General features: G+C 39.3%; 3 protein-coding genes across 3 annotated transcripts; all 3 read left to right on the top strand.

The window, feature by feature from the left end:
- The first annotated feature begins 1,872 nt into the window (after positions 1 to 1,872).
- On the top strand, positions 1,873 to 8,809 carry LOC135438459 (target of Myb protein 1). The gene is made up of 4 exons (XM_064696786.1): positions 1,873 to 1,955; positions 2,028 to 2,309; positions 2,378 to 3,474; positions 8,667 to 8,809. The coding sequence occupies exons 1-4, from the start codon at positions 1,873 to 1,875 to the stop codon at positions 8,807 to 8,809; spliced, it is 1,605 nt and encodes a 534-aa protein (XP_064552856.1).
- A 6,552-nt stretch (positions 8,810 to 15,361) lies between these two features.
- Positions 15,362 to 16,506, top strand: LOC135438457 (uncharacterized). Its single transcript, XM_064696784.1, has 2 exons — positions 15,362 to 16,236; positions 16,467 to 16,506. The coding sequence occupies exons 1-2, from the start codon at positions 15,362 to 15,364 to the stop codon at positions 16,504 to 16,506; spliced, it is 915 nt and encodes a 304-aa protein (XP_064552854.1).
- A 3,748-nt stretch (positions 16,507 to 20,254) lies between these two features.
- LOC135438456 (uncharacterized) lies at positions 20,255 to 21,399 on the top strand. The gene is made up of 2 exons (XM_064696783.1): positions 20,255 to 21,129; positions 21,360 to 21,399. Exons 1-2 carry the CDS (start codon positions 20,255 to 20,257, stop codon positions 21,397 to 21,399), a joined length of 915 nt encoding a protein of 304 aa, XP_064552853.1.
- Positions 21,400 to 22,592: the final 1,193 nt, after the last annotated feature.

Raw genomic sequence — 22,592 nt, 5'->3', positions numbered from 1 at the left:
TCCCCCACACACAGCACACCACTCACCCGACTTGGCTTAAGTCTGATTTTTTTTTTTCAACCCCTCGCGGCATTGGAGTTGTTGATTTACTTTGCGCTTTTTTGCTTATTTTTGAGCACATCAGCAAAACTTCTGCGATTCGGCAATAGTTTTTTTTTTCTGTTAATACCCTGTACCCATTGAGAATGCGTCACGCGAGAGTATAATGACGTTGTGCATAAGTCTCACTGATAGAAAGTCAAGAACTTCTGACTTAATTAGTAGCCTTGCGGTGTTAGGTCAGATTTTCTTTAAAAACGTATTGATCACAAAATGGTGAAGCTGTAAGTCAATATTCTAAACAATACGGTCTACTGGGAGGACATTTTCTCCCAAGCCACTGTGAATCAGGGATCGAAACCGTATCGAACTAGCTAACTTCGTTTCTATCTATGTCCGCCTGTATAAACAATTCGATCTCTGAGATTATGAGAGGTACAGACTTCGAATTCCCTATGCAGATCAAGTTTTGTGCAAATCATCGATAATTCCAAACTTTCAACGAATATCGATAAATATCGATTTACAGCAACATCTTGATTGAGCATTACTGAGAGGCCAACAGAAAGTGAGACACTAAATTTAAATTAATACTATTTTAGGTATTAAAAAACGGGCCACGCCACTGAAAACGTATAAACTACGGGAAGAAGAAGCGCTGTGTTTTGAAAAATATGTGACGTCATCTCTGAGCTGAGCTGTGTACAGGGTATCTACTACTTGGGCTCCCAGGACTCAATCTCTTTTACTTATTTTGTTTGACAAATATTTTCATTTCGTATTTATTTTTTTGTTGTTTTCCATTTCCTGGAGGGGAGCGAGGGTGACAAATCAAAGCGTAACAAAGCAACAGCCAACGCAACGCGGTGGCAAGCTGCAACGCAGAAATTTGACAATTTATTATGTGCCCTTTGACTTGCCGCTAGCTGCTGCGGAAATGTTAAATATTTGTTATTGCAGTCAAATGTTTTCCTGTTGAACTAAGACAAGAATTGTTTGTTGCCAGTGAAAACTATTAGCCGGCAACATAAATATTCAAGCGATATGAAATCGCCATACTCCCACACACACACCCTCACACACAAACATAGAGGAACCACAATGGCTTGGATGGTGGCCACACCCCCTACTTTGCCAGAGCAACCACAACGTGGCCCGCACGCACGCCCAGACATGTCACAATTATGACAATTTCTGATGCATAACGTTGCATAGCGCTTTTAATGCAATAAACCAGCGGCTGCAGCAGCGTCATTAACACTGACAGCGGACCGCTGCGAGAGGAAGAGGGGAGTGAGTGTGTAAAGCGAAGGGGCTGGGCGGCGTGGCAGTCTTTGTCGTGCACTAATTGTCTGGCTGTGGCCAAAATGTGCAGCACATGCAGCACATGCTCCAATTCAGGTGTATGTCAGTTGGTCGCCCTCCCACACACACCGCAAAACACTTTGCAGGCAATTGTCAGTTTGCTTGTGTTAAAGAGAAAGGGGGAGGGGGGGAGGGTGAGGGGGAGTGCTCGCACTTAACAGCTGACAATGACAAGCGGTGCCAATGTTGCCATTAAGTAACTGGCCAAAACGCAATTGCAGGTTGCCTAAGCAACTCTGTCACTTGCGGTTGTTGTTGTCCGGAGCGGCTGCAGTTGCCGCCAATGCTGCTGCTGCTGCTGCTGGCAGTTGGTTTTGACTTTCGAGCATGTCGCATCTCAGTTGATGATGTGCTGGTTAGTTGGCCAACAGCGAAATCAGTCGATTGCAATTGGAATCTAGCGCGCAGCTGGCGGAAATCAATTAGCAATAAAATTGCCAAATCAAACATCAAATGTCCTTTGGGAATATGCAACATCAGCAGGAGGCGGCAGAGCAACAACAACAACAACAACATCCGCTGCTGTCAGCCATTTCCGGAAATAATTATGCGTAAGCTAAATGACAGCGCGAAATTTATGCGGCTGGCGCTGTGTGACACAACAAAAGCAAATGATGGCCCAGCTTACCTGCCTGGCATTTTGGCCTAGCCGTGTGCGTGTGCGTGTTTGTGTGTGTGTGTCCTGTTTGTTTGTGCTGTCTCGCAATTTGTTGCACTTACTCACACTCAGCCTGCAATTTGAATTCTTGCAGCGATACCCAGCGTGCCCATTACCCCTGGCAACACCAGCAGCAGCAGCAGCTCTATCAGAATCCCTATCTCCATTATGGACGGCCACTGTGGGGCGCTAGCAGCAACCACAACGGTGCTTATGCCAGCACAGCCGGCGGCCACTCGGGCTATGGGTAAGTAATCCAAGTACCGCATCCACAGTCCTGCGTCGACCAGCGCTAATGCAACTTTAAATTAACAGCATGGAGCCATCGATGGAGTATGAGGTGCAGCATACACCACCCTCTGGCAGCTATTCCTCCTATCAGCCTAGCGGTGGGAGCGCTCCTGCCCATCCGCCGCATCCGCCTCAGTCGCCGCCGCCGCCGCATCCATCGCATCCGCCTCAATATTATGCGCCCAAATCGCCACCCACCACGGCTGCCACCAAGAAGAAAAAGAGCTCCAGCTCTGTGATGTCGGCGCTGACGCTGCTCTCGTTCTTCTTTTTCGTGAATATGCTGCAGAGCTGCATCAAGGAGCATATCTCGGATATCAACCCCACCGTGATGGTGCTCACATCGTCGGGCAGTCGCAATCGCTTCAATAAATTAGCTGAAATGAACTCACGCGAACAAACCTCATCGCCGGCATCCACAAAAGCATCGGAATCGGCGGCATCTTGGCAGCAACAGCAGCAGCAGCAGCCGGCATTGGTGCCAGCAACCAGTTCCGCCGTGTTGCCCGTCATTGTTACACCAGCTGTGACGCTGCATACGCCGTATAGCAGTGGTCTGGTGACTAATAAGCCAGCTTCGCATACCCATTCGTATCAGCAATCGCCGCTGTCGCATCCACAACAACATCCTCATTATCCCCATCATCAGCAGCAGCAGCAGCAGCAACAGCAGCCACAGCAGCAACATCATGATGATGATTATAATAACGTGCATCGCACGCCCTCATCGGCTGCCGATTTCTATCCTAATCGTACACACATTGACCATTCGCTGCGCCCCGACTTCAACGCCAACACGGACGGCGGCTCGGACTCGGACTCGGACTATTATCAGCATCACTATTACCCGGAAAGGGAGCGTCATCGGCATCATTACATGGACAGCGGCTGGGCGTTTGGCGCCAATGGTAACTCGTATTCGCAGTCGCATTCGCATCCGCATCCGTATTCGAATGCAGCTGGCAACAAACGTTACTCATCTTCAGCTTCGTTGGGCGCTCAGTCGGGCGTGAGCTCTTACTCGGATAATGCGCGGTACAGGAATGCCGATGCTGTTAATGATAATGATGATGATGATTATGATCAACGCTACAACTACAACAACAACAACCAGCGACATCGTAATGAAGCTGCTGACCGAAGTCCACAACGTCGCATAGGCGATTCTTTCTATACGCGCAACAATTGAAAACGCAATTCCAGCCCAGATTTGTATGCTTCAATAATTGTATTTATATTTCAATGCGAATACTTTGAATATTCTGAAATCAAATTGACAATATTCAGAAATTATATTAAATGCTCATCAGTTTATTGATAATCTGCGACAATTATAAAATTCTATTTAAGTGAGCACCAAAAAGTATGCTACATAAAATATGGAAATTTGTTGCTAATTGAAAACTATGCCACCAATTCATATAATTATAAGCAAGTCATGTGCTTTGCGTAAAATAAAGCAAATTTCAATGGAAATTAAAATATGTAATGTCACTTTTATTAAAGAAAATCTATTTGCTCCTATTTACATTACAAGAGTTCAAGAAATGGGCTTAAAAACTGGCAACTTGAATTATTTCTCAATCAAATCGCAATGGAAATCAGAAAATAATATTTGTTGTTATTAAAAGAAAAGTTTGTGTTACCCTAGCCACATCTTAGTGCAATTTATATTACAGAGAAATCCAACCGACTGTAAGCTTTCAATTTCTAATAGCTTAATCAATCTCTAGAAATATTTGTTTATATAGCCAACAATTATTAACATTTATTATTTTATGTAGCCAATAGTTATTAACAATGGTTTCCTTTAACTTATCCTTCTGCAAGAATAAAATAATAATAGAAATTATACATAAAAAATCTTGGCGACCCACAGAAAGCTATGCCTTAATTTTAAATATCTTGCAAGAGTTTACTTTTTTGTAAATCTTCAGAGATTTGTAGCTGTTAAAATAAGGCATAAATATTTTTGTTGTTATAATTAAAAGCAAACATTGTACAAGGCAACAGACAAAAAGAGCGCAAAAAGCGAACAAACAATGCAATGTTAAAGTTCTAATGAAAATAAATGCTAATTTGTTGCGCAACAAATTAAATGTGGCAAGCTCTCTGAACTGGGAGCTAAGACTTTATTTTATTGCCTGCCACAACTAAGTTGCACAATGTGCGTTGTGTGGCCACCACAGGCACAGACACAGGCGCAGGGACTGGTATTGCCACAGCGTACACCTCTTGTTCGGCTACCTTGCCACAGATTTTCTAATGCAAAGCTGTTGCACTTGCAGTGCCTGCTGCAATGCTTGCTTATTTCTTTATTAATGGCTTCTCAGCTCGCGAATGGCAATATAATTATTTCTAATGAGATCAGGAAAAAGGACACTTGCCACTTTAATAAACGGATTTCGTGCACTTTAAAATGCAGCATGCAATTTATGCGCCACACACATGCACACTCATGCACACATTCACACAGGAACACAAACAATGCTATCAATTTCAACAACTTTGATTAAACGTCATTTACAGTTGCCACAAGCGGCAGCTGAGATTTGGAGTTGAGTGCTGCTGCACGCAATTGTCGGAGATCTTGTTGTTGTTGTTGTAGCTGCTGCTGCTGCTGCTTCATTTGCAATTAAATGCATGATAAAAAGCCAACACACGAGCGCAATAACTGCAACTGCAACTGGAACTCCAACTGCAGCTGCATTTCGGCATCGACTGCACTCGCCTCGCCACTCAAAGGCGTAATTTAAAATTCTCTTGGCTGCCATTTGGACCGTGGACACCAAGCCAGCAGCCCGCCCTTCTTCTGGCTTTGGCGCCAGTGATATGCCTGTTGGAAAGCTGGCGCTGCCGACACGCGCCATGACTGGAGGCTGAGTCCTTACCGCTGCGGTTGCACACGGTGCGTATGAGTTATGCCACGACTGCGTGGCAGCCAGCAGAAAATGAAGTTAATATAAATTTTACTTTAAAGCGCCGCCCAACTCATACGTGTACGTCTTATGCGTACCGCGATCTCGGCGCCCATATATTTGAATAAATTTATGACTTTAAGTGCAAACTGGCAGCTAATGCGTGATTTTTTGGAGCTTCAGCGGGGCAAGGGCAACGGCATCTGCGATGTTGCAACAGACACGTGCCCTTGCAGTTCAGAAAATTTAGATAATTTAGTTGTTATGCATAGGATTGCTGCTGCTTAGGATATATTAAATTTGTCGTTAATTTTATATAGGTGGGCTATAATCTTAACCAAACTATAATTATTGGCAGAAATGAAAAATCGCATTTGCGCAACAATTAGTTACGAGATATTATTAAAAATCTGTTTTTTTGTTGTTTTTTTTTTTTAAATTATAAATAGCTATAACTGTTCAATTTGACTTAAAGATACTCTAATTGTAAAATGTAGAAAAAAGTCTCTTTAACATAACATCTATTAGCGATAGTCTTTACATTGAAGTAGAACAAATAACTGACCAAACTATATTTGATATATAAAACATTATATTTATTAATTAATTGTAAGGTCTCAGTCACAGCGCATCACAGATTTTTAATTGTTGCCACTAAAAACCGAACTATTGATTCAAAGAATTCAAAGATTCGAAAGAATCTAAGCTAGATCCCAAATAGATTGGGTATTGGAACCGAACCCTTGAAATATTCATTTAAGATATTTCATTTTACTTGTAATTGATATAACAAATATTTTAGTAGAACTCTTTTTCTATTTTTGATCTGAATTTTAATATTTAAATAATTTAATTTAAATAATTTTTATTTTGATCTGAATGCTCGTAAATCGGTGCTTAATATTTCTCTGCTGCTCCTCATTCAATTGAAAATATTTCTTCCTTCTGCATTTATTTTCTTTAATTCTTTATTTATTTATTATTAATGGGTATCAAGCTAACTTTTAATAAATGAGCAGAGCAATATTAAAACCTTTATCAATAATTCTGAATAGCAACACCAAATGGTTGAGGAATTTTATTTAACCGTCAGCTATGCCGCTATTCACCACGAATGTTATTTTGTATTGTAAGAGTTTAACGTAGAAAGGGAAGTGCAGGCCAGGAATAATTATTTTGAAGTAAAAATTATAAATAATCCTACAATATACAAAATATAACAGATTATAAAAAATGGGGAAAAAAGTAATTGAAAAGAGTGAAGAAATTCTAAATATAAAATGTAATATTATGCAGATAGGGCAAAGAGAAAGTTCAGCCTGTCCGTCTAACTATATCTTATGCATATATCTCTAATATTGTATTACTTACCTACCTGATTCAATCAACGCATTCTGCTTTCCCTTGCGATATTCGTTACTTTGTAATAATAGTTTTAATTATGCTGGGCATTTAACCAGCTTTTTATTAACAAACTGGTGAGCAGAAAGTGAAAATATTCATTGTACTCTTGTGTATGCCCGCAGGCTGACCATATCAAATGTCCCGACTTGTTCCCTGCCACATTATAATGCGTATTACACATGCAATAAATTCACTTGAAACACGCAATAATTCATAGTGAGAGGAGTAGGGTTTTTTTCACTTTTTATTATTTTATTTTATTTTTATGCTTGTACTTCATTAAAAAATAATTAAAAATTGTAAACGACATACAATTTTTGCCTGGCTTTGCGCAATTATTTATGTCGACATAAAGCACAAAATTAAATGGCAATAATTTGCTCGTGTCAACTATAAGTGTGCAGTAGATAAATTAAAAGTAAACAAGTAAATAAATTCAACAAATTTAACAATTTGAATTTAAAAGTTAAAGTTGGTGCGAGGCAAGCTAAAACGAAAAAAGTGTGAAATCCTTTTTGCAGGGCGACAGCTGGCAAAACCGAAATTTCTCAGAAGCTATAAGAACTGCACAGACAACAACAACAGCAGCAACAACAACAACAAATACAACAACACCAACACAAAGCTCACAGAAAACAACCAACAACTGTCTCGATTTACGCTCAACGCCTTGGCTACAGTTTTATATGGTAAACAATTACGGTAAGTAATTTATTTCTGCTCAACTGAATTAGAAATCTCTTCGCACTAAGCCAATGCCAAAGCATTTGCTGAGACAGTCGCACTCTGTGTGTCGGTGTGTGTGTGTGAGCTTGCGGGTGTGTGCGTGTCGGTTTATGAAGATACTATAAGATATGCAAGAAAATTAATAGTACTACATTTTTTACAACACGTTTGTCTCGTCTACTGGCGCTGCTAGTGCGATAATTCATTGCCTGCTGCTGCTGCTGCTGGGTTTTCTGCCTGCCACGCACTTCCTGCCAGACAGTCAGTATTCCTTCTGACCACCTCGGGACCACACCGCCGCTGCAGCCCTCGCCCATATTCCTGCTATAATCGGCTTAGTCTGCGCTTACGGTTTGCTTTTGGTATTGCCTGCGCATTTGTATATGCGAGCATAGTTGCTTCTATGCCCTCCCCCTAGCTATCTCTTTCTCGCTGCCTCTATGCCTGACCCCTTCTTTTCATCCCACTCTGTTTATTTGCCCCAAAGGTGTTAAGTTGTTGTTTTATTGCATTTTATTTCATTTAGCCATGAGCCTTTTATACACTTTCAAAGCAGGCCAAAGACTATTATGACTTCCTTGAGTAATTTTCTTAGGTTAAACGAGAATAAAACGTAATGTAGCACTTGATGCAAAACAAGAAAAATAATATGTCATTTCCATTAAAGTTTTATGCAGTCTAGTCGAAAATTGAGAAATATTTTTGAAGGAATTTTGTCTGGGAACAAGTCAGCTTAGATGAAACTCAACTAAATTCAGCTCCCATAACTCTTCATCTACATATTTTTTAAATATATTATATTATTCACTCTTAAATGTTTTTTTTTGTACTATATACAACGCCATTTTTAATCAATTGCGGACTGGGAATTCTTCCTTAAGTTCCATGTTACTTTCGATTGTTAACATGTTAGACTTTCGACATTATCTTACATATTCTTCGACGTTTGACGACGTTTGAATATTAATGCAATTAGAGTAATGTACAAATTAATAGAAGTGCAAAATGGCAAAACTGGAACTCTGTTAGTTTTTTAAACTTGCTTTGCAATGTCGTCCTTAAAATCGCATAAACGCACCCTTCTGCTGCTGCTGCTACTGCTCCTGCTACCCGGCCAGTTGGTCACATATCCTCCAATATTGGAATCTGGACAATCCTATCTAAACGATATCATTCGCAAAGTTCACAAAGATGTTGTTAACAAAACGCCAGATATCCAGATATCAGTTGTTTGCTAGACAATTTCAATCCAATTGGAATACCAGCTCTGCGACACGACGAATCTACCAAGATGAGCGTAAAAGAGCTCTACAATAGCGAGGTACTTGCTCTGCTTTGCATGTCTAAGTTGGCGGACTTCATGCTGCAGACCACACTGGCGCAGAGCCTTCATCGCATAAGAGATTAACGTATTATTATCTTGTTGCACAGTGTGGAACCTAATGTAGAGGAAATGCTGCGTTTAATCGGCGACGAAGCGAACAGTTATAGTTTTGTCAAACTAATCGTACTGAAATCAACTTCGTATGATATCAAAGCTGCGATGGTTGCATATCGGATGCAACCATTTTCGAGTCCATCTTTTATACGCATCAAGAATATTAATGAGGAAACAACCTTTCCCACTGTCTGGCGTAACTTCAACAGGAAAACGGCTGTCATATTACGTGATCTGTTCCCACCACGCAGCCTAATGGCCAGAGACAGTCGCACAAAAGAGATGAAACTGTATGGTGCCTCTGATGTACTGATGCAGGAGTTTGCATATAAACACAACATACAATTGCAATTGCTGCGACCTTTATCTGAGTTGCCAAAACACGAAACAATAGACTTTTACAATTTGACAAAAAGTGGCCAAATTGATATACCGCCTAGGCCAAGTCTATTATCTCTGCAAATGCAAAAAAGTGTAGAATTTAATTGTTTCGCTGGCTATGCACACTTTTTTATTGTGGTGCCCTGTGGCCATGAAATGAGCATTGGTGATGTGTACAAAGGGTTAAGGACCTACTCCACAATAGTTTTGGGCTCATATTTTGTGTTTGCAATAACTGAAACTTTAATTGTGGCTGCCACAAATCGGATGTTTCGGCGCAGAACTTTTTCACCATACTCGAACTTTGTGTTAAACCTTTGGGCATTTGCTGGTGTCTTGGGACTGCCCATGCCCATAAGGAGATATAGAACCAGTATTTCGCTGCAGCAGATTATAATGGTTATGAGCATTTTCAGCTTAGTTCTCTGCAGTTTTTTCAATGCCAATCTCAGCACGCTGCTGACAAAGCATCCCCAGTATAAACAAATCGAGAGTTTCGAGGAGCTGCGGCAAAGTGGCCTACAAGTAATATTTGACGTAACCTTACAAAATTACTTTCAAAATGATTTCGAAGTTAAAATGTTCAATGAGCTAGTTCCCAATGCGCATTTCGTGCCAACTAAGCAAATTCTAGAATTGTTATTGACTTAAAATTAAAGCTATGCTCATCAGACATATCAGTATGTTTGGGATTTTTTGGGCAATTATCAAAAGATTCATAAGCGAAATGTACTTTGTAAATCGAGTCGACTTATTCTGATAAGTGATTTACTAATGGGCCACATCATGAAGCAGAACTCAATTTTTCGAGAGGCTCTACATGATTTTGTATCTTGGACTAACAGCTTCGGTTTTGACAAGCACTGGAATTTAAAGGCTGGAAACAAGATGATAGAATCCATCCAACCGATTCTAGATCAAAGATTTCCAGCAAACAATCAAGAATTAACACCATTAAGTTTAGCTGATTTAAAATGGATATGGAAGTTGCTTGGGGTATGCTATGGCTTGGCAGGTTTGGTTTTCATTGCAGAAATTTGCGTGGCACGTTGGCAAACGAAACGAGCAAATGTCATTATAGAAGTGTAATGACCGTAAACATTTTTAAAGATCTTGTCTTAACAAGATCTAGTCTTAACAACTGGCAACAGGAATGTTTAATATATAAATCAATTCCTGTAATCAAAGTCAATTACTCAATTATCTAATGTTGTACATCATAATAAAAATTTAATATTTCAAACAATGTCTATTTATTGTGTTTTTTTAATTTATGGATACTTAGTATATACATATAACTATAAATATTTTAGGCTTACCAAGGCATGGCCGCGGTATACCCGCTAGTATGTTTGCTAAAAAGTTCGTCTTCAGCCTAGTGATAGATGATAATAAAACAACCGTTCGTGTGAGCTTAAAGGTGAGTACTTAATTACATATATATATTTATCTCTATATATAGAACTGTTTGACTGACTTACTGATGGACTGACTGATTTGTGATCAACGCTAAGCTTAAACCATACGAGCTAGGAAGCTGAAATTACTGTTATAACCAAATAGTACGGGTAGATTTAAGTTGTCTATGGTGGGAAACAGGCGAACAAGTTGTATCTAAAATACGAAGTACAAAAGAAAGAAATATAGAGAGAGCTAGAGTGCAAGAGAGTGAAGAAGCTGACACAATTTTTAGATAGCCAAAACACATTTTGTTATACTTATATTGAAAGCACGAGATCCTTAAGTCTTACTTGAAATAATGAGAATCGCGAAGTAGGTCGATTTTTAATGATACCTTTTAATTTGCAGCATGACGGGAAGTATATTTGGTTCGCCTTTGTCGAAAGCGATCATTCCCACATACAGAGATACTTGTTTATTTATTTATGGAAAATCCTTCTAATCTAAATTTATAATTAAAGTGCTGGCCAACAACAAAATACAAATAAAATATATAATGATTTAATGCACCCAGCTTATACATACTCTCATACAGCTGATTAGGCTTATACTTTTATACAACACTAATTAAATAATAAATAAATTTACTTTTCAATTAAGTATGTGAATTCTGCAGGTGTGCTTTGAGCTTCATTTAAAATTGCTTGTTGTTTCGAATAGTCCTTAAGTTGTGCGGTAGTTGGATCCAAATGCGAACAGCATTTACATAAAATATATACATGCATAAATACAAACATAAATACATTTAATGAGCGTGGACTTTGTAAATCGGTCCTTCAACTGGAAAAGGGTTTGAAGCCCCAAAATTTGTATCCAGAAAGTTCAATTTATAGAATATCATGAAGTTAATCTTTATAATGAACTAATCGGTACATCAAAATTAGTTTAGAATCGAGAAATTCTGTTCTCCCGATCTGATGTGCTAAGATTTTCCTAAGTTGTAGTTTTCATTTCATTATTTCTCATTCACCTCTAACATTTTCATATCAATTAGGAAGGAAATTAAATATGAGTTTCCCTCCAATCTTAGGGAAATATATTAAGGCTGTCGCATAAACGGCTATTACCAAGCTAAGGCAATTTCCTTTCCTCCTAGAAATGCTTCATTTGTCATAGATATAGATTTAAATGTGTCAACGCTGCATGCAATGTGCTTGCTGCCCCAGTCTGTCCAGCTGCCGCAGTTGCCCCTTCTGGTGCTTGAAAAGCAATAACTCATAGACAAGACACTCGAGTGCTGACCAATGCGAAGCGTTGCGTTGGTCACATAAATGTCACTGCATGTGGCACGAATGTGTTGCAATTGTGTTGAAATTGGGCCGCAAGTAAACACATCACAAACGGCTCGCATTGCTATCGAGTGTTGCCGCCTGCAAGTATGCAACATTCACGATTCAATTACAAGGTACACACACACACACACACCCATACACTGGCAAAAAATAGTGCACCAGCATCGCACACAAAATATCTATTAATGCCCCATATATAAGCAGGGGCCTTAAGCTTGCTACAAATATTCAATGTGTGCACACAATTCAGTGCCAAATGGGATTTTGGGCTAACAGCAACAACAACAACAACAACAACAAGAGGAGAGGCAAGGAGAACTGCACAAAATCGACTGAACTTTATGTTCGAGTTAGGAAAAGTGCTGGAAAACAGCAGCCGTAGCAGCAGCCGTAGCGGCAGAGGCAGCATCTACTGCCAACACACGGAAGTGAAAACGTTTCACACTCCAATTGCTCTATCTGTGCCCCTGGCCACACACCCCTTGCAGTTGCCACAATTTTTGCAAAAGTTTACGTTGGGACAGGCGGCACATAAAATAGTTTTAAATAAGAAAGGCGAAGGCAAATAAACAATTCTATTTTTCTTGCTGCCCAGCGTCGTGGCGCACGGGGTGTTTGGCTCAGCATTTCGTTTTTGGGGCGTGGCAAGGACAGTGTGTGTGCAATAAATGTAAAGCTGCTGGGCGCATGAAACTGAAAATTTTCTGTAGCATACTTTGCGGCAACAACCGCATGCATTGGCACACTAACATACAGTGCATTGTGTATCCCTCTCTCTTTCTCTCCATGTGTGTGTGTGTCTGTGTAACGCGGTTTCCGTTTAGTTGGCCGTGTGAACTATTTACATGCACACACACGCACACAATGCCAGTTTTAAAGGCTTTTAAGTCCATTTAAAGCTTTTATTATATGCCGGCTATGGCGGCGCTGACATTGTAAATCACACACACACACACACACCCACACACGTCCGGTTGATTTAAATTTAAATGCGCCTGTTGTAATTAAATTGACTTTTCGATGTTGTTTTTGCACAGCGGAAAGCCAAATGCCAAAAATTATGCAACACATGCGAGTGCGCGAACAGCTGTTGACATATTCCACCAGCGGCCATTTTGTAGTCGACGCCAACACCAACAGCCGCCGCACTGGCTGTCATTATCTGACAGAGCGAGAGCGGCAGATAGCACCAGCGAGTGAGAGTGAGACAGAGCTACATAAACGAACTGCCATTGAGATGTGCAATTTTAACGCCTCAGAGCACACACAAAACGAGCTGGGGAACTGCAGGAAAAAAAGGATTTGCATGGGTTCGAGGCACAGCTTATGACAACATTTTAATATAATGTCAAACATTGTTTGCGCAGTGCCATATTCAATTTCGTATCCAATAATGAATTCTTTGCCATAGCACAAGAATTTCGCTTAGCATTTCCATGCATTTATTTGCCCATTTTTGGGGGCAGTTTGGAGCCCCAAAATGGTTTATTATACCGCCGCCGCCATTGCTGTTGTTGAATTTTGCGGTCGTCCGCCGTTCACGCTCTCTCTCTCAGAAAAAAAAAAAACTGGAAATGAAAATATATAAATGATACATAGCGAAATTGGAGCGTTTTCGACAGGCTGCCATTTGCATTGGTCCATGGATGGTTCAGTTTGGTTTGGTTCTAGGCATAAATTCTATTATAAATAACATTTAGCGCACGCGATTTTGGCAACTGTCAGCTATGGAAATTGGAAAATATATATATATATATATATGCACACACAAATGCAGAAAAATAGAAACAGCAAATTTATGTATATAATCGTGTATATACGCCGACTGCAGAAAATACAAATTGCGGTTTCTGGATTGAAAATAGTTCACGTTTTTGTCATGAGTGCGTGTGTGTGTGAGTGTGTGGGTGTGCCTGTCTTGTTGTTTGCAGCTGACGCATAATCAGATTTCCAAAATTAAATTTGCGGTTATGGAGGCCAAGATAGGCTGAAACAATTAACGAATGCTTCTGACATGGTCATTCTCAGCACTAAATAAATCCAAATTGCTTATTTAAAGCAAATCTTAGCGATGAGTTTCGTAAATTAAGTTTATTAAGTTTTGACCTGCAAATTAAAACAACTGTTGCTCACGTATGAAATAGTTGTGCGTTTAAAGGGTATGCATTTATGCTCCATAGCTGACAGTATATCATGCAGAAGTGAAGGCATCTTTGGGTTTAAGGCATCTTTGGGTTAAAGACGTCGTTAGGTGATTGCTCTTTAACTCTCCAGTTTGTGGCGACATTCCACCAAAGATGCGCGCTCAATCAGCATAATGAAATGGACGTGCCTGTTCAATTAACTTGCCTTTCCAACAATAACAAGCGATAATTAAGGTTTAATAAACTGTTTGAGTTCGCGTATTACGTACATTACACATCCGACACGTGTGACGGTGTGAGTTTAAGTGTGTGATTATGTGTGTGTGTGTGTGTGAGCTGTGAGCCTTGCAAATTAATCAAATTAGCATCGTCAAGACTTCGCATGCGACTTGTAATTGACTTAAAGCCCAACATATAAGCAGCAAGATTTCATAATTATTTCATTTTATATAGTATACAAAATCCAGAGCATAAAACTGGAAAGTGACCAAATAAATATTGAAATTTGGTGCCGCCTGTTAAGATGAATGTTTATGGTATAAATATATTGTTTTCGGGAATACATTCGTTTTTTTTTTACCGAAACATTTAGCTTTGCATGAAATTGGCCATAAAAACACAAGTTGTTTTTAGATCTGATTATTTCCAAGTATTCACGGGTTGGCTGCCGCGCCAGCTGTGCGCATTAATTATTTGTTTTTGAAATAACTTAGCTTTTTTCTTTAATTTGCCATCAGGAATTGCCTGGAGCTTGTTTATAGACATTGGACGAGTTAAATGTGCTCAATAAACGCTGGGAAAGAAAATTCAAATGTACTTTAATCACGTCAATCTAACCACGAACTAGCAATTCTTTTGCAGCGCTGACTTGTTTAAAACTATTTTAAATGTTGAACACCAATTTGGGGATTTTAGAACAGTTTACATATACTAAAATGGTTTTGATACATAGGATTATTAGTTGGAACCTAAGTATTCAATTTTAATAGAATTTTAAGAAATTAAAAACTAAATTAACAATTATTCAACCAGAACGGAATCTTGATGTATGTATGTATGCCCATCGAGCATTTAATACACTTTATCAAACGAAAACAGGTCACCTTTGCAAATCTAAGATCCACTGTCAATTATGCCGTGAACTCTATTAGAATAATGTTTAAATTAATTGCTGTGCTGCCTTTTCAATTTAAGTGCAAAATGTGAAAGCCCGTGCTCAGTTACACATTTGGGCAGGACTCATAATGTTGTCCTTTAAATTGTATACGATTAATCAGCTTCTTCTGCTGCTCCTAGCTGGACAATTGGTCACGTATCCAGCATTGGGAAATTCAAAAATTGACTTTATCAACAATATCATTGCGAAAGTTCAGAAGGAGAGGTCTGTGGATACGCTCTTGTTCATGAAATGTCGACAGGACATCAACTGCCTCTTGCAAGAGATCAGTCCAGTTGGCCTAGCTACTCTACGCTTAGATGAAAGGACCGTCTTCAATGTAAAAAAGCTTTTCAATAGCGAGGCCCTCGCTCTGGTTTGCATGTCCAAGCTCGCCGACTCCCAGCTGCTCACGACACTAGCCCAGAATCTCGATCGAATGAGAGAGACGCGAATCGTAATCTTGACGCAAATTATACCATCCAATCTTGAGGAGCTTTTACTCATCGTCAGTGAGCAAGCGAATGAATACAACTTGGTTAATTTAATTGTGCTGCACTCAACTTCGTACGATTTCGAAGGACCGATCACTACATATCGTCTACAGCCGTTTCCGAGTCCGATTTTCGAAAGTGTTGTGGACATTAATGACGGTCCTATATTTCCCAAGGTCTGGCTGAATTTTCATGGAAAGACAGCTGTTATATTGCCCGACCTGTTTCCACCTCGCAGCATGTTGAAAACTAACCCACGCACTGGAGAGCAAAAGCTTTGTGGATCCTCAGATCGATTTATTATGGACTTTGCGCAGAAACACAATATTAGCTTGCGTTTGCAGCAACCTTTAAGTGAGATCGGGAGTATGGACATTAGCGATATCTTTGATATGACAAAAAAGGGTCTCATTGACTTGCCCATCCGACCCTTTGTGCAGACAGCGTGGACTATACCAGCCAATATAGAGTATGCAAATGTTATAAGTCTTTCTAATATTTTTGTTATAGTTCCTTGTGGAAAGGAAATGAGAATAGGTGATGTGTACACAGGTTTAAAAACCTACTCCACAATCGTCTTGGGCTCATATTTTATGCTTGCCATAATTGAAACTTTGTTTGTATGCGCAACAAATCATATATTTCGGCGCAGACCCCTTTTAACATACTCCACTTTAGTGTTAAATCTGCACGCCTTAGCTGGCGTTATGGGACTCCCAATGCCCTTCAGGCGATATAGAACCAGTATTTCGCTGCGGCAGATTATAATGGTTATGAGCATTTTCAGTTTAGTTCTCAGCAGTTATTTCAATGCCAATCTCAGCACGCTGCTGACAAAGCATCCTACGTTTAAACAGATACAAAATTTCGACGAGCTGCGGAGAAGTGGATTAAGTGTTCTGCTAGATAGGAGCTTTAAGTCTGTCCTAAAAAAAGAAATCTGGAAAAAAGATTACGAAAAGCTATTGCCGAATGTCGAATATGTCCCAACTAAACAATACGGAAATAAAATATTGACTTTAAATTCTAGCTATGCATACCACATACACACCAATTTGTGGGAAGTTTTGGACCGTTATCAAAAATCCCACAATCGAATTGTGTTGTGCAAGTCACGTGGATTAAACATTCTTGGCGAGGCTCTACTCATTAATATCCTAAAGAAAAACTCCGTTTATAGGGAGGCCTTTTTGGATTTTGTGCATGATACCAACAGGTTTGGCCTTCACAAACACTGGGAATTCACGGCTGGACAAAACATGATGTCGAGCGTACATTCTCGCTTGGCGAACACCAGTCTAGCAGACAATCTGGAAATTAAGCCAATGCCCCTAAATATTGAGGACTTGAAATGGTTATGGAAATTGCTTGGCGTATGCTACGGTGTAGCAGGTTTGGTCTTTATTGGAGAAATTTGCACAGCCTATTGGCAAAAGAAAAGAGCTGACAGGTCTGCTTTTATAGCAACACAGTATATACCCTAAGAAAGATAATGTTGCAATAAATGTATTTGGTTTAAAAAATGTAGATTGCTTATAATGAGATTAACTTTTTGTCTTTTATTTAATTTAATTAATTTTAAAATGGACATTATTTTTTAATCAGATAACTTGATGGAACTAACTAGCCTTGCCGGTACAAGTTATATTCATAAAATCCTTTTCCCCCCATAGAAAACTCAAGATCTACTTATAAGTTGTGCTTATTCTTAAGCTTAACATCTAAACTATCTAACAAAGATAATTTAATTGAATTAAGAAATAAAAGTTAAAATCCACATTTTATTTTCGTATAAGAAACTCTCGTATTGTGGTTTTTGCGCAAAGTGGGAAAAAATCCCCCTAAATGGATGTTCATAAGGATCATTAAAACGGAGTTAGAAAAAAGTAAGACTCAACGGTTTCTGCCAATTTTCCACAGGTGCGATTGGAATTGGCAAAATCGGCGAAGCACGTATTCATAAAGTTCTAATGTAGGGATTTGAAAGCTTGAAGCGGATCGGACGAATCTTAAATTTCGCGCATACACCTTTCACCTTCACTTTCCACCGGGGAAGTGTGGAATTTCCGAAAAGCGTGAAAAGTTCTCAAGTGCGTTTTCTTAAAGATCTTTGCAAATGAACTTACGCAAGAAATCTACATGACAAATGAATATGAATTTGAACCCACCAAGTTCATACCAGCCCATTTAAGCTAAGGAGTGTGTGTGGCTTAGGTTAAAAGTGTGGAAAAACTTCCAAACAAAATTGAGCAAATAACATTGACAATTAGTAATAGGTTTCATGAAACACCTATCTAAAGGGGCACCGCATCAGGTACAAAATTTCAGCTGTCTAGCCATAAAGGTTTGGGATGAGCGTTGTTTATCAATCAGTCAGTCAGTCAATAAGTCAGTTAGTCAAAGCCTACTGTTGTATGTGTTTGGTATTGTGGGCTTTGTCGCCTTTTCGTTGCTTATAATTCTCAATGGTAAATGGCTTCAAATTTGGGAACAGGGTTTGTAAATCCAGAGCCTGCAGCAAAGTCTACGGACGGTAAAACCGAAAGGTTCCTCAAGTAGCTATACGGATAACCTGCAAACTTTGGATGTTTATACATTCTTGTTGTTCGTTGTTATGAGAAACATTAGTTTACACTCAAAAATTACGTACAAAACAAGTGTGTGTCTGTGTGTGACTGTGTGTGTGTGGGCTGTGAGCCTTGCAAATTAATCAAATGAACCTCGTCAAGACTTCGCATGCGACTTGTAATTGACTTAAAGCCCAACATATAAGCAGCAAGATGTAATAATTACCTCATTTTATGTAGCTTACAAAATGCAGAGCATAAAACTGGAAAGTGACCAAATAAATAATGAACTTTGGGTCCGCTTGTTAAGATATGTATATTATATAAATATTTGTTTAGCTGGCTCGAAGTTTGGGGTTTTTATTCAAGACAAAAAAACACAATTTTGCATAAGTTTTCACCAATATATTTCGGCTGCACTTCGGCAACCGTCTTCAGGGCACACAAAAACAACAAGTAAGAGGCTCTAGTCGGGAGCTCCCGACTAAGAAATACCCTGAACCCTCTCTTACCAACACCAAATGCAGCTTGCGCTCCACACTCTTTTGCTTCATAGTAAAAAAAAATAAATTTAAAAAAAGCGTCCCCCCGATAGGACTCGAACTCGTAACAGATCACACTATTTGCAACCGTTCTACTCAACAGCCACACCAACAATTGAGACATAATGAGAAAAAAACGGATAAAAAAACAGCACAGAAAACAATACAATCGCAATTGCAATCAATAACGACGCGCGTGTATATGTATACAGAAATTCTTGAGCTTTGCGCTAGCTGCCGCTGACACGTGGGCTGAAAATATATATATGTACATATAACCACACGATTTCTTTTAATAACTTCTGTGTTTCTTGACCGATCTTGGTAAAAATTTCAACAATAGATCTTACTGTACTATGGAATATTTGAATATTCTCAACAAGCCAATTGCATTGAAATTGTGGCTTAAATTGGTGGGCAATACAAATTGGCTTATTTACTTGATTTATAGTAATGTGGTGGTATAAGGGAGTTAGCGATAGCAATAAAATAAAGAAAGATACTTGATATATATATACTATTCTAATAGCTACATGTTTTGTTAGGGGACTCTAGCTATAAACCTTAGAGATTTGCTTAAAAAACTGGATTTAGATTTTTTATCGATTACTTGAAAACGGGGCAAGTTATCGATTATCGGAAACAAACTCGTACTGCGCGGGCACTAGGAGGACCTACGTTGCACATTTCAAGTCTCTCGCTCCTATAGGATCTGAGATCCTTGCGCTCATACATACGGACGGACAGACAGACGGACATGACTGGATCGACTCGGCTATTGATGCTGATCAAGAATCACGGGTTGGCTGCCGCGCCAGCTGTGCGTATTGATTATTTGTTTTTGAAATAACTTAGCTTTTTTAATTTGCTATTAGGAATTGCCTAGACCTTGTTTAAAGACATTTAACAAGTTTAATGTGCTCAATAAACGCTGGGAAAGAAAATTCAAAGGTACTCTAATCACGTCAATCTAACCGCGAACTAGCAATTCATTTGCAGCGCTGACTTGTTTAAAACTATTTTAAATGTTGAACTCCAATTTGGGGATTTTAGAACAGTTTACATATACTAAAATGGTTTTGATTCATAGGATTATTAGTTGGAACCTAAGTATTCACTTTTAATAGAATTTTAAGAAATTAAAAACTAAATTAACAATTAATCAACCGGAACGGAATCTTGATGTATGTATGTATGCCCATCGAGCATTTAATACACTTTATCAAACGAAAACAGGTCACCTTTGCAAATCTAAGATCCACTGTCAATTATGCCGTGAACTCGATTAGAATAATGTTTTAATTGCTGTGCTGCCTTTTCAATTTAAGTGCAAAATGTGAAAGCCCGTGCTCAGTTACACATTTGGGCAGGACTCATAATGTTGTCCTTTAAATTGTACACAATTAATCTGCATATTCTGCTGCTCCTAGCTGGCCAATTGGTCACGTATCCAGCATTGGGAAATTCAAAAATTGACTTTATCAACAATATCATTGCGAAAGTTCAGAAGGAGAGGTTTGTGGATACGCTCTTGGTCATGAAATGTCGACAGGACATCAACTGCCTCTTGCAAGAGATCAGTCCAGTTGGCCTAGCTACTCTACGCTTAGATGAAAGGACCGTCTTCAATGTAAAAAAGCTTTTCAATAGCGAGGCCCTCGCTCTGGTTTGCATGTCCAAGCTCGCCGACTCCCAGCTGCTCACGACACTAGCCCAGAATCTCGATCGAATGAGAGAGACGCGAATCGTAATCTTGACGCAAATTATACCATCCAATCTTGAGGAGTTTTTACTCATCGTCAGTGAGCAAGCGAATGAATACAACTTGGTTAATTTAATTGTGCTGCACTCAACTTCGTACGATTTCGAAGGACCGATCACTACATATCGTCTACAGCCGTTTCCGAGTCCGATTTTCGAAAGTGTTGTGGACATTAATGACGGTCCTATATTTCCCAAGGTCTGGCTGAATTTTCATGGAAAGACAGCTGTTATATTGCCCGACCTGTTTCCACCTCGCAGCATGTTGAAAACTAACCCACGCACTGGAGAGCAAAAGCTTTGTGGATCCTCAGATCGATTTATTATGGACTTTGCGCAGAAACACAATATTAGCTTGCGTTTGCAGCAACCTTTAAGTGAGATCGGGAGTATGGACATTAGCGATATCTTTGATATGACAAAAAAGGGTCTCATTGACTTGCCCATCCGACCCTTTGTGCAGACAGCGTGGACTATACCAGCCAATATAGAGTATGCAAATGTTATAAGTTTTTCTAATATTTTTGTTATAGTTCCTTGTGGAAAGGAAATGAGAATAGGTGATGTGTACGCAGGTTTAAAAACCTACTCCACAATCGTCTTGGGCTCATATTTTATGCTTGCCATAATTGAAACTTTGTTTGTATGCGCAACAAATCATATATTTCGGCGCAGACCCCTTTTAACATACTCCACTTTAGTGTTAAATCTGCACGCCTTAGCTGGCGTTATGGGACTCCCAATGCCCTTCAGGCGATATAGAACCAGTATTTCGCTGCGGCAGATTATAATGGTTATGAGCATTTTCAGTTTAGTTCTCAGCAGTTATTTCAATGCCAATCTCAGCACGCTGCTGACAAAGCATCCTCAGTTTAAACAGATACAAAATTTCGACGAGCTGCGGAGAAGTGGATTAAGTGTTGTGCTAGATAGGAGCTTAAAGGCTGCCCTAAAAAAAAAAATCGTGGATATAGATTTTGAAAAGCTGTTGCCGAGTATCGAATATTTGCCAACTAAACAATATGAAAATAAAATATTGACTTTAAATACCAGCTATGCATACCACATGCACACCAATTTGTGGGAAGTTTTGGACCGTTATCAAAAATCCCACAATCGAATTGTGTTGTGCAAGTCACGTGGATTAAACATGCTTGGCGATGCTCCACTCAGTAATATCCTTAAGAAAAACTCCGTTTATAGGGAGGCCTTTTTGGATTTTGTGCATGATACCAACAGGTTTGGCCTTCACAAACACTGGGAATTCACGGCTGGACAAAACATGATGTCGAGCGTACATTCTCGCTTGGCGAACACCAGTCTAGCAGACAATCTGGAAATTAAGCCAATGCCCCTAAATGTTGGGGACTTGAATTGGTTATGGAAATTGCTTGGCGTATGCCACGGCGTAGCAGGTTTGGTCTTTATTGGAGAAATTTGCACAGCCTATTGGCAAAAGAAAAGAGCTGGCAGGTCTGCTTTTATAGCAACACAGTATATACCCTAAGAAAGATAATGTTGCAATAAATGTATTTGGTTTAAAAAATGTAGATTGCTTATAATGAGATTAAATTTTTGTCTTTTATTTAATTTAAATAACTTTAAATCGTAAATTTTATTTTATTTTTATTGGTATTGACCAGCCTTGCCGGTCCAAGGTTTATTTCTGAAACCCATTTTCCTACCATGGATAATCAAGATCGACTTATGGTTGGAATTTGCAAATCGTTGACACACATATTTATTAAGTTCTTATGTAGGGATTTGAAAGCTTGAAGTGGAGCAGATGAATCTTAAAATTCGCCCAAACACCTTTTACCTTCATTTTCCACGGAGAAAGTGTGGAATTTACGAAAAGCGTGAAGAAATTCTCATCTGCGTTTCTCAAAGATCTTTGCAAATGAACTTACGCAAGAAAAGTACATGTCAAGTGAATATGAATTTACGCAAAGGAG

This window comes from Drosophila montana, unplaced genomic scaffold (assembly GCF_035044405.1).
Source record: "Drosophila montana isolate Dmon_TW-CO22-7 unplaced genomic scaffold, ASM3504440v1 contig_3848_1, whole genome shotgun sequence".
Classification (NCBI taxonomy): Eukaryota; Metazoa; Arthropoda; class Insecta; order Diptera; family Drosophilidae; genus Drosophila; species Drosophila montana.
Note: the sequence above shows the minus strand (reverse complement) of the source record. Positions and strands in the feature narration are given on the sequence as shown.